This window comes from Pinus tabuliformis, chromosome 8 (assembly GCF_031772625.1).
Source record: "Pinus tabuliformis cultivar Carrire ecotype Pingquan chromosome 8, CPIR1, whole genome shotgun sequence".
Classification (NCBI taxonomy): Eukaryota; Viridiplantae; Streptophyta; class Pinopsida; order Pinales; family Pinaceae; genus Pinus; species Pinus tabuliformis.
In genome coordinates, this window is record NC_142294.1 from 608,947,997 (window position 1) to 608,961,551 (window position 13,555).

General features: G+C 36.1%; 1 protein-coding gene across 1 annotated transcript; it reads right to left on the minus strand.

The window, feature by feature from the left end:
- Positions 1-6,999: 6,999 nt before the first annotated feature.
- LOC149236972 (E3 ubiquitin-protein ligase RSL1-like) lies at positions 7,000-12,658 on the minus strand. The gene is made up of 3 exons (XM_089372554.1): positions 11,829-12,658; positions 9,224-10,008; positions 7,000-7,889 (listed from the first exon to the last, which is right to left on the minus strand). Exons 1-3 carry the CDS (start codon positions 12,507-12,509, stop codon positions 7,523-7,525), a joined length of 1,833 nt encoding a protein of 610 aa, XP_089228680.1. The 5' UTR covers positions 12,510-12,658; the 3' UTR covers positions 7,000-7,522.
- Between the last annotated feature and the right edge of the window lie 897 nt (positions 12,659-13,555).

The following is a 13,555-nucleotide window of genomic DNA, read 5'->3' on the forward strand; positions in this document are numbered from 1 at the left end:
TCTAACACCACTTCCAGGTGTTTGAGATGCTTGTCGATGTTGTGGTTATTATTGTTGTGGTTGTTGATCATTATGATTTTTAGACACCTTTACTTTTTTTAAATCTTATCAAACATTGTGTATTCTTTGTTTTCTTTTCCCTGTTTATTTCTCTTGATCCTTATACAAGACCTTTTCATTGAATATGATATCTCTGGTCCTAATGATTTTGTGATTTTATAATCATATAATTGATAACCAAAAACATTAACACCATCCAATAGAAGTACATTTCTTTGATTTTGGCTCAAACTTTATTCTATTTTCTTTATTAATGTGGACAAAACTTCACAACTGAAAGTCTTTAAAAATGAATAGTTTACCTTTTTCCCTGCCCATACCTCCTCAGTAAGACCACCATCCAAAGAACTTGAAGGCCCTTTATTTATTAGATAAACAACATTATCTAGAGCATCTGCCCAAAATTGTAAAGACAATCCTACATGCAATCACATGCACCTTACACGCTCCATGATTGTCATGTTCATCCTTTCTGATATACCATTTTCTTGTAGTGTTCTTGGAACTTTCTTCTCTCTACAAATTTCATGTTTTGAACAGTAGTTATCAAACTCTTTGTTGCAGTATTCACCTGCATTGTCTTATCTGGGACATTTCAACTTCTTTCCTATCGCATTCTCAACCAAAGCTTACCATTTCTTAAAAATATCAAATACATCAGATTTATTATGAATACAATAAATCCAATTTTTATTAGTTGCATCATCAATAAAAGTAACATAATAGCAAGAGCCGCCACGAGATGATATCTAAGTAGGTCCCCATACATATGTATGCACAAACTCTAATTTTTTGCTCTTCTTTTCCTTCCCAATTTTGATAATTTTCACTCTTATATTTTCCATAAACACAATTTTCACATAAATCCAAATCAACATGCTTCAAACCTCGCAACAAATTTCTTGAGTGAAAAATCTGCATCCCCTTTTCACTCATGTGCCTGAGCCTATGATCTCAAAGTGTCGTATCTGCTCTTGTGAAGGTTAAAGCATTAACAGAATTAGAAATAACATTGCATAAATATAATGTACCAACATTTTCTTCTTTTGCTATTACCAAGGCTCCTTTAGTGACCTTCCAAGTTTTGTCTGTAAAAATAATTACACAACCTCCACCTCCCAATTGCCCTATCGAAATTAGATTTTTCTTTAAATCTGGAATATGTCTTACCTCCTTTAATAGCCATTGGTTTCCATTTTATTACTTTATAAAAACTTTACCCATTCCAACGATTTTACGGGGTTTATCATCACCCAAAGGAACTTGTCAAAAATCTCCTTAAACATAGTCATGAAAATGTTTCCTATCAAGTGTGGCATGGAATGAGGCCCCTGAATCTACCACCCAATCATCAATAATATTCTCTAATGAAATAATCAAAGCATCTTGCAACACATCACTAGTCACATTTGCTTCATGATTGTTTTCTTGTTGTCCATCTCCTTTTTCCTTCCAAAAAAAGCAATCTTTCTTCAGGTGTCCTTTCTTCCTGCATTTCTAGCACAATATCCCCGATCTAGACTTGGATATGCCTTTGCTTGATTTACTACGATGTCATGGGCTCTTTCCTCTCTCTAGTTTTCTTCCTATAGTCTCTGCAGTCAAAGCATTACCTGTGGTCTCACTTGAGCTTTTCCTTCACATTTTCTTGCTAAGGATAGCACCAACAACATTATCAAATTTTAAAGTACTAGATCCAAACACTGAGTTACTAATAGCTATGACTAAGCCATTCCAACTTTCTGACAATGAACATAGAAACAATAAAGCCTTAACTTCATCATCAAAATTTACCCCTACAGAACTTAACTAACTAGTAATCGTGTTAAATTCATTTAAATTATCAACAATAGATCCACCTTCTAACATCTCCATATTAAATAGACGCTTCATAAGAAATACCTTATTTGAGGCCGAGGTTTTTCATATAGTTTGGCCAATGTCATCATTAAATCTTTTGTTGTCGCTTCCTATAAAATGTTGAATGCCACCAACGCTACCAGACACAGTGGTATTGTTCCTAGTGCCTTCTTGTCGAGAAGATCCCATTCTTCATTTGTCATACTCGTTGGCTTCTTTGATTTTCCACTCAATGGTAGGTACAAATCTTTCTGATACAGATAATCTTCCATTTGCATCTTCCACAGCTAGTAGTTTTGGCCATTAAATTTCTCAACCCTAAATCTACAGTATTCCGCCATTGCTCCCACTCAAACCAGGGAACCTTCTCTCCTAAGAGTTTATCATCCAAATACACCTTCGGCTCTAATACCAGTTGTTAGAAATTAATTAGCAGAGCAATGAAACATATAAAAATAGTGGAAACAAAAACACATAAAACAAGAGAGAAAGATATATGTGGTTCACCCAATTTGGGCTACATCCACAAAGAAATTGTCAATCATTCCTTTTATATTATCCAACAAAATGAAGACATATGACCTACAACAGATTCGTTGTAATTTCTTCTTCACTATCACACGGTCTCGTCTCTCTTCTTAGTTTAGAATAATAACACATAGTTGCAATACAATTCCCTCATATCAACTGAGGGTTGTCTTCTAAGGCAAAAAACCCTAAATCAACATAATTTCTACCATCAAATCATCCCCCCAATGAACGGCCTAAAATGACTATGAAATTACAATATTTTACAAGGCAATTTTCATTTTTTTTTTAGCTTCGAAGGTGTTGCGCCCAAACCCCCGCTATGGGGGGCACATAAAATCGTTGTCGCACCCCCCTGGACCGTCTTAACGGTGATTATACAATGATCTAGCGCGGTTGACACAAAAACAAAACAAAACTCTTAACAATCAAGAAGATAATCAAACTCCACACCCAACACCCAACACGAAATGAATAAATGAGTTGTAGATTTGAATTCCTCTAAAAAGAGACCAATTTCAAATAAAAAATTGTCCAAATTGGAGTTTGGGAAGTGAATATATCATTGATTTAAAGCAATTATTTTATAATTGTTTTCATGACATCCATGTGCACTACAAAGATCACATTTTTTTACAAGGTCCTCAAGTCACCAAGCCAGCACCATTTGATAAAGGATTTTAAGGGTTTGATTTCATATAGCATATGTTGCATTTCAAATAAATCTCCCATCTGCTACAAGCCTCGCAAATTTTCACTCTCAACTTTAATGGATGTGATAAATGGCTAATGGATGTGATAAATGGCAATGTGACACTGTTGTTGAAAAAAACTTTCTAATATTTCAAGGATGATTGTGCTAATTGATAAATGGATACTTATCATTTTTTGGATGACTACTTTTATCTTCCATATGACGACCCTTCTCCACTTTATGTAGAGAACACCACTGAGAAAACTCACGAGTCCATTATGACTACTTTTGTTCAACTTGCATATTCGATAGTGGTGTTGCTCCTTCTGAATTCAACCCCAAACCTTTATGATTATCCAGATGGTCTTTTTGAGAATTCTACTTATTTGAATCCCCATGACATTAGTGAGTATATGAAGCATATTATGATTATCCAGATGGTCTTTTTGAGAATTCTACTTATTTGAATCCCCATGACATTAGTGAGTATATGAAGCATATTAATTGGTAATTCATGGCAAATACTCACTCATGGCAAATACTCACTAATGTCATGGAGCTTAGGAGTCATCACTGGGGTGTTTATTTCAACATGGTGAATAGCACTTATACATTCAACCTCGGTTCTCTAGCCTACTTTAATATTACAATCCACACTCATCCATAGGACCTAGTTTTACGGTTCTAACTGCTCATAACAAGCATTGAAGGCAAGACTTTTCTAAGGGGGTGGCATGGTGAGCATGGGTGGCATGGTGAGCATTGAAGACAAGACTTTTCTAAGGGGGTGGCATGGTGAGCATTGAAGGCAAGACTTTTCTAAGGGGGTGGCATGTTGAGATACTCCTAGGAGATGTACCATGGAGCCATTCAATGTAAAGCGGACTAGGTGGAAGTTAGTATTGAATAAAGTGTAAAGTGGAGCTATTCAATGTAAAGTGAACTAGGTCTGGTAGTTAGTATTGAATAAAGTGTAATGTGGAGCCATTCAACGTAAAGTGGACTAGGTCCACTACGGTAGTTAGTCTTGAATAAATGTTACAGGAGTTAGTATGTTTCTGAATGTTCAACATACTAGAGAAAAAAAAAATGATTTTTTGTTCTGTTTAGATCAGCGACTGATTCAAGAAAAAATTGAACAGTCGTCCAGAACAGAAATATGTATATTCACTCATGTGAATATAACAGTTTTTTTCCTCGTGGGAAAATCTCGTCTCTCTGTTGTGCTTAATAATTAGCTATAGCTATAGTCTTATCTCTAAATCAGCCGTCACTAGTGTAATTGCAGCTATATGATTAATTCTTTGGATCACTGATTGGAACCATGGCTTTTTTGCTCAATTCTAATAGTTGTGCTTAATAATTAGCTATAGCTATAGTCTTATCTCTAAATCAGCGGTCACTAGTGTAATTGCAGCTATATGATTAATTCTTTGGATCACTGATTGGAACCATGGCTTTTTTGCTCAATTCTTAATTATTAGCTGTTGTCTCATTTCAGTATTGCACCCACAACTTCCTAGCTCAGTTCTTTGGATTGTTGAAGCAGTGGTAAACACTAACTGGTAGCCTAGTGCTCGTACTCAGCGGATAGCAATAATTCTCTTTAGCTGATTCAATTCTTGCTTAATGTAATGATATTCTAGGTCATGCGCTTTGCCAATTGTCTCTATAGAATGAGTTGTCAATTATAAATTAGAATGTTATTGGTTGGTTTATTGACTATGGTGATAGCAATAGCATAGAATAAATCACTTGCATCCTGCATGGGCAAAACAAAACAAAATAAAATAAACTCAGTTATTAGTTTTGTGTAATCACTCTACCACAACCACATATCCCAGATTTATGATTGGGAAGAGATGGATATTAATTGCACATCCCAGATTTATGATTGGGAAGAGACGGATATTAATTGCATTCCGTTATTAGTTTTGTGTAATCACTCTACCACAACCACACATCCCAGATTTATGATTGGGAAGAGAAGAATATTAATTGCATTTTAAACCAGAGTATATAAACTCATCTTGCAAACAGATATATATCCCAGATTTATGACTGGGAAGAGATGGATATTAATTGCATTCAATTATTAGTTGTGTAATAACTCTACCACAACCACATATCCCAGATTTATGATTGGGAAGAGATGGATAAGAATTGCATTCAATTATTAGTTGTGTAATCACTCTACCACAATCAGAGGATATAAATTCATCTTGCAAACAGATATAAGAGAGTTGTATGGTGCATATTGGAACATCATTTGCTTGATGTTTTGTGGTATATATCAGAACATCAATTGCTTTAACCATTTTATCTTCGCTATTTATATTATGGCTCATTCAAGTACAGAGAACAAAATCTATATATTATCATTAAAAGATCCATGTTGATAAAATAGCTTTATAGTACTGATACTGACATGTTCAAGCTAATCCATCTTTCTCTATATGTGGAATTTTAAGAGGGTGGAATAGACTTTAAAGGTAGGGCTGGAAAATATGATTGGCCATTGTCAATTAGCGTGAAAAGAAACAACAGCTTTACACAGAATCCATCATCAATCTAAGGTAAGATATTAACATACTAAATGGAATGCAAAGGCTATAGTAGATGATAATTACTCATACAGAACGATGATGATTCAATCCTTTTATATCATTCATTTAGAGATATACTTTGGTAATATTGCAATTACTTATACAGAACAATTAAGGAATATTTTTAAGCAACAAACATTTTCTTGGGGTGGCTTGTAGGAAGAAGCCTTTTGGAAGTAGTAATGTAAAATATAATGGTTCCAAAAAATGTTTTATTCAATCACAGAAAACTTATTCAACTTAAGCTATACATATTGAACGAAGAACTTACCAAAAACATGATTTCATCCTATGATATGCCAACCAAATATGCATGCCTCGGAGGAAACATGGCCCTTGCATCTTTGAAGTGAGATTCATACACGCTGTATTTGAATTGCTATTAATTGGGAACAAAACTGTTCTATTGGAAAAAGTCATCATCCCAAAACATCGAGTGAAGTTCGTGATGAACGTCCAAGCCCTGGGGTATGACAATGCATTCTGATCTATCACAGATGCTGCTAACAATGTATCTCGTAGTTTATCACCTTTTTGTTAGGCTTATTTCTCAGCAAACATGTGTATATACCATTGTACCTCGAGGGTTAGCTGTCGCCAATGTGCTGTGCGTGTGTGATAACTTTACTATTAACCCATTACTATTGTAGGGCATTTAATCTACCAATTCATTCATATTGTGCTTTACAATAAAACAGTTAGATAATCAAAAGTTGTCTATCGCTTAGTGACATGCATCATTGCATAAAGAATCGAGGAATGATACTATTGTGCATGTTAAATTTCACATATCCCAAAGTTTTACCAGCTAACGTTTTCACTTAAGAAATAACTGAAACCAGATCACCTTGCAAATCACTCTATTGATCTATATTCCTCTTCATCTGTGCCATAAACCACTATCATGATGACAACGGACTTCAATGAATTCAACTATTTTAAAGCATCGTCTGAAACATGGTCCATAGAAATCAAAACGGTACACTGCATTGAGAGTGTAAGGTCATCACCTAATGTTTCATAGGAAGGTTTACAGTTTTCTATACCAAGTTTATCTCCAATGATGAAACGGGAAAGATAATGAACTCTTTTTCTTTGTTGGTAATGGACCATCCATCTAAGAATACAGCCACACATTCCAAAACTGAGCCAGAATTGGTTTATCAGAAAGGTTACCTTCCAGAATTGCAGCAAGATGAAAATGTAAGAAACCAGAAGTCATGCCCTCATGATAGAAAACAACACCACTAATTTAATTACTATAATGCTAAGCCAAAATACTTAATAACTTGAATATACTTCTGCAGACCTTTTAGTCAAAACTACAGGCTTCCAAGGTTGTGTATGTTTTCATTGCAGTTATTCAATCAGTTTTTATCGACCTGAGTATGTTTGCCAACCAATACACACTCCTTTTACTTGTGTATAATTGTACATATACCCCTTTTACTTGTGCACTTCTACAAATAAGTATCTATTTAAATGTGGCCACAACGGAAAAATGAGCACATGCTGATTGCAGTTGTATGTTCTCTAATACCCTTCTTGCCTCGAGTAAAAACTCTTAAATTAGAGAAATGAACGGAAAAGAACATCAACAGACTAGTGTGAAATTTCACTGTATTAAAACAGCATGGTTGGATTGCTGACTTCAGGGGCTTACTCCACTGAATGGTCACATACTGTGTTAAATAAGTAGATAGAATTGCCCACCCTAGAAGTATTGTATTAGTTAACATTGATTTTCATTTAATTCCATAATGAGCACATTAATTTAATCATAAGGAAAGGGATCATATGAAGTGCCACTTATTGCTGAAACAAAACTCCCCAGCAAAGGTACTTGATGAAGATCACGAATTGCACTATCAACGGACTCTTCATGTGGAAGTGGCCTTGAGGGAGCTTGCAAAGAAGTGCTTAAATTAAAGTCTTGTGAAAGAAATCTCTGTATCAAGGCCAGTTGAGATTGCTCGTGATCTGTATAATTGTCATTTAATCCATTGAATAAGGTCCAATCCAATGCTTCATTTGGTGCTGAATAATTAATTATGTTGTGCTCATCCCAATACAAACACTGGCATGTTTGCTGCTTATTTCTATACTCGGCTCCGCATGCATAGCAGAATTCATGCCCACACCTGCAATGCAAAAGCAGAGATCATATGTTATTGGCTACATTTGACAGAACCAGGGTTGGCTAAAAGCCTAAAACTAATGTAAACAAATGAAACTATCCAATAGTTTGAACAAACTTCAAATATATTAACCATGCACCTTGGATAAGTTTTTCTACTAATCTCAGTTATCTGAAGTGCTCAGCAAACAAAAGCTTTTGAAAACAACGAAGATTTATTGAATTCCAATTGATAAGAACAAAGTTGCTTAGAGACTAGAGAAATGTTCCCAGCCATAAAGGGGAATTTGCTATATCTACATTATACGCATTTAGGTCCTCTCAACCTTGTATAATTTGAGTGGACACTAGTCTTGCATTCGTTCAGGGTTTTGCAATCACCAAGAGAGAGAGAAGGTTCCTATTTTGAACACATGCATATGTTGAAAAAACTGTTTATTTCAATATGCAAATGACACAACCTTCTATTCCGAGTGTTAAAACTCAATATAATGAAAGCCGGCTAAGCACCAGCATGTATCCTTGAGATGGACTCCGCAGGACAAACAGGCCTAATCATTGCAGAATCCTTGAACACCCTATCCACGTTGGCATCAAGATAATCACTTAGTGGGGTAATGCAATTCGACTTCAAATCAATTGATCGGTTGTGAAAAGTCACTTGTGTAGCTGCACAACGCAATTCTTACTGCTGCCAATTGGGGCAAAGCAATGCATTCGATAAGCCCTCTAAACTTATATGAAATAATGAATGTGCATTGAAACAATAGTATAAGAAAGCGATATACTAGCTCTCAGATAAGTCGCCATGAGCTAATACTCCTTCCAACGGTACTGTAGCTTTGTATCAAAAGGCTAAACGCTTGACACATAATGATGCAGAATATAGGAACAGGCTCAAAAATCCGTACATTCCAGACTCCAGTGAAGGAATTTACATGCGCAAATGGAAAAGGTAGACAAGACTTTGGACTTACCTGGCTATAACCACTAATACCTTCTCCAACGTTTCTAGTACATTTTCATGAATATCAACCTAGGCAAAGGATTAAAGCTTGAAAAGAACTGCCTGTCCCTACTCCCAGGCAAGAGATATACGAAAAGCAAATCAAGAAAACACAACTCAGGACAGAGACATGGCTTATTCTTCCAAAAATCTCTGCAAGTTCATGTTTTCTCAGGTCAATGTACATATGGTTCAGAATTAAAGCTAACTTATGCAGAACTCCTAAACTGGTTGCTTAGCTGAATTATGCATCAAATATCCTATGCATTCTTAATTACTAAAATTTAGTAAACATATATTGAAATTCATCTTAGAAAGGTACAGATTCATACCAACACGTCATATGGAAACACCCCTGTGTGAGCTCAATCATTCGCCTGCATTCCTGACAACGTCTCCACTGTCTATTTTGTGCGAGACGATGTAATGTGACATCATCAGAGTTTCTCTCATCAGCTGGCAAGTTCTGGTATTCTTCACAACTCATTGATGAATGCCATGGAACACAACAGTCGGCACAAAAGAGCCTGTGACATTCTGGGCATTCAACGCATCTGATTGTAGTATCCTCAGGATAACTAGATGAGCTTGCTCTTGCTGATGCATCTTGTCCCTTGTCAAACATTGCAGAGCAATTTGGGAAAGGACAATACACCCTTTTTGAATCAGGGATGTTTGCCTCTGCAAGAGCTTTTAGTAAAGCTTCAAAGCAAGCATCTGGAAGAAAGGCCTTACACTCCTCGGCAGACATGTAATGTTCACAACCAATTTGAGGACACCGTATTGGAACTTGGGAAGTCTGCAACTTGCTATTTACATATCTTACCATGCAGTGAGAACAAAATTTGTGAAAACATTTCACTGTAACCATCTCCCATGGTGCCTTTTCTTCACAACAAATCAAGCAATTTTCTTTGACAGATGCTTCTCTAAGATCAACTCTCTTTGATGAAGCTCTCGGCATGTCAATTGCTTCTTTTGCCAAAAACTGAGCTTTTCTGATATCATACTTAGGAATTAGTGTCAAGACGAAGTTGTCCAATTTCCGAACATGTTCCAGAATGCGTTGCCTCGTAGCTATCAATAGTTGATTCTGAAGCTTCTGGCCTCGAGCTATCTGATCAATGCAACCATTCCCACAAGATGTATTCAGCTATGTATTTTAAAGCAATTTACGAATGCATATTAATTTAGTGCATGCTAATCAGGATAAATTTAGCTATTCCACGAACAAAATAGACTGGAGAGGAATCAAACTCGGTTTACCAACAAACAAGATATTTTGAGATTAAGACCTCGGCAATTATATATACTTGAGCTTAAGACACTAGCTAATGCCAACAGTGGCATAATTCAGGTTAGTTCTCAGCAGGGAATCTACCATGTTTTAACTGGACAAACCAACTATGACAAATTCAGCTTATGAATTTGGCAGACAGCCTACTATAGATTTTAATTATGTGATCAGAACCATGACAAATTGAGCCTGGAATCTCAACAGAGTCCATTATGGAATTTTATTAGTCGATGCCAATCATGAGATATCCAACTTAAGATCTTAGTAAACAGTCTATTATTGACTTCAAATAGTCAGCAGGGACCTTAACAATTCAGTTTAACATCTCAATACACACTCTAATGTGAATTTTCCACTAGTCAATACCAACTATAGTAAATCCAGAGAAAATATCTAAAATTGGGTAATCTCACCTACAGGGCAGTTGTTCACTTATGAGGTCGACATCTTATTAAACCATCCACCAGGGTTTCATTTTCACAGCGGCCTGCTTCGGCTTCCACCCGAATGGCATGGCTTTCAAAATGGAAGAGAAGTCCCTGGTGATTTTGACAAAACGACTACTCACCTGGCACCTAAGCCAAATGAAGTCTGTTATATGGGACAACCCCCTCCGGCATGTTTCTGAAGCACTTTTAAAAACACAAGACTACACTATTGATGAGTTATTGTCATCCATAACAATCAAAACAATTTCACCTGCAACTTTTGAAAACAATCTAACAATGAGAGTTTTACTCAACAATAGATATCACTGCAAACTCACCTAAAGATTTTCCCAGTCACCATCTAGATGTCTTTTATTCGGTCCATATAGGTCATGAACAGATCACCTCAACCTTTCAGGAAGAAGATGTACCAGTATCTATTCTATCTGAATCAACTAAGCATTCAAAAAACAACTTCGATATAAATTTGATCTTGAGTACAAGAAAATCAAACACATTTGGCGGTGTCTTTTTTTGGAAAGCAATCCAGTGATGGCTTTTCTCATTAACAAAACCTTATGAGCAAATGTTTTCACAGATGTCTGTGACACAGGTTTTCTATATCAATGGCCATAAGGGCAAGGCCCGCCCTGTCATCAAGGCATGAAAAAACGATTAATGGGTTTCTCTCCATTCAATACTCTCCCTTCCTTCTAAGGGACTCTGATGGGTCCTTCTGGGGAGGGTGATCCGAAAAGTGCCCTGGGTAATTTAAAGAGTGCCAGTGGTCACCAAGACTAAGACTCCGATGAGGAAATCATAACTGGATAGTTTATAATGATTGAAATATTACAAGTGGCCAGTGGTGACCTCACCAACTATAGTGAGAACGTGGATGTCCAGTAACCATGGGTTCTGATTATGTTTGGGCCCATAGCTTCACAACCAGTAGGAATAGAACAAAAATTAGGAAAAGAAGCTGGGTTTTTTTTCAAATGGGTTTCCCTGACATGGATTTTACAGATGGGAATCAGCAAAATGATTTCCACATTTGGACATTCTTCTGATCGATTAGGGATTTCTTAAAATGAACGTCTGCCTACAAATTTCTACTAACTGGTTTTTACATGAGTATTTTCAACAGAGTTCCCACAAATGGGTTCTTCACAAGTACATTTTCACATTGATTTTACACTGGCCCAAATACTTTACCTGATCATATACAAGATCCGAATCCGTAAAGGCCTGAATCCGAGGAACCCTCAGCTCCAACGCTGCCAATAACCCATCCATAAGCGCCAGATGCTCGGCTACCGTCCTATCAACATAAAAATCCAATTTCTTCTGCACTTGCATCAAGTTGTCCCCATCGGGGCTCTGTATGATGACTCCTATGCCAGAAGAACTCAGACCTGATTCCCCCGACCGAATTTCAGACATGCCCTTAAACACCATTTTATAATAACTATTCAAACGAGACCCCCTGGAGATCGATCCCGAGAGGTCCGAGGAATCTCTGCGATCACGAAAGCTGCAGCAGCTCGAGTCACTGTATTCTTCCTCTTCTTCTGCATCTCGCCAGTCCTCTTCCTCCTCCTCCTCCTCGCAAGAACCAAATTCTTCCCTGTCAGACCACTCCTGCTGCTCAAAACCTCTATTTAGGCCGCTCAAATCGTCTGTAACCGATGTGGTTTCGTCAAAATCCTGTTGGGCATCCTGCCATTCGCTTTTGGGGGCCGAGGAGAACTCGTCTTCCAGCATCTCCTGGAACCGCAGGGCCAATAAAAACTCAGAGTCCATGGGGTCCCAAACAGAAAAATTAGAGCCGTAGGAGGCAGCCAGGGCCTCATTGATTTGCTCCCTGAATGCATACTCTTCATCAGACCTCTCCATCTCGAGCTCTCCCCCACTCAATCACGCGCTACCCTTCGTTTCCCATATCATTAATTCCTTCCAACCCATATAAGTTCACTGCAACAAGCTACGTCTCGTAGTCATACAGATATGCCAAATGTACGATGTTCTGAGCTCTTTCTTTCCATACTCCAATTTTTTGAATATTAGCTTTACCCATCTTTCATTTTTTAGTTTTAAATTATACATTTTGGAGAAAAAACGTAATTGTGTCCCTAATTCTGTTATTTAAGAATAAGTTGAGCACATGGTTGTGTATAATATTACAATTCCATGTGAGATTTGTCTGAGATATTTTTTTAATTAGATATCTATTCATGAGAAATTAAGATTGTTTGGTCGGATAGTTAGATCCTAGAAGGTTTTATTGAAATTCAAGTCAAATATTCGATTGATCACATCTTAAAACACTAATTTATAATTTTTCATATTAAATATAATTTAAGTTTTTATTTAATATTTGTTATATTTAAATACAATTATTTTATAAATATTATAATGAAATTGTTTAATTAACATTCATAATTTTGTATATCTGAATATTTTATATATATGAATAGGAATAATTTTGTATAATTTTTGTATTTAAAGACATTAGAGAAAATTATAGGAATATGTTAGTATTAGTTTTTTCGTATTGTCTTTTAGCAAAGATATTGTTAGAAAGTTAGACCATCAATTTGAATAAAAAAATGATTCAATTAACAAAAACGAAAAGCAAAAAACTAATAATCTCATAAATTTTAAAATATCATTTCTTTTATTTTGAATTAAAATATTGATTTTCAATTTAAAAATATTTTAATCATGAAGATGATTTAAGCATGAATGCACTCATTTTTTTTTAAGGATGTGTGCATTCACACTCAAGCTTTTTATGAGCAGAAAGGTGGTTCTTTATTGGCAAGTGGGGTTGGGGTCTTTATCTTTTGGACCCTGTTTTTCCAAGATGCTAAATGTCTATGGAAATTTAGATGAAGTACTAATTTGTCTTCACATGAGCACTTTTTTATTAAATATTTGTT

Bases quoted from the DNA above. Each gene is read 5' to 3' on its own strand.
- LOC149236972 (XM_089372554.1), bottom strand. From the start codon at position 12,509: ATGGAGAGGTCTGATGAAGAGTATGCATTCAGGGAGCAAATCAATGAG. The intron at 10,009-11,828 runs GTAAAGTATTTG...TGCATTGATCAG, and splicing joins CGGATCTTGTATATGATCAG to ATAGCTCGAGGCCAGAAGCT. The intron at 7,890-9,223 runs GTATGAATCTGT...TTTGCATTGCAG, and splicing joins TGTTTCCATATGACGTGTTG to GTGTGGGCATGAATTCTGCT.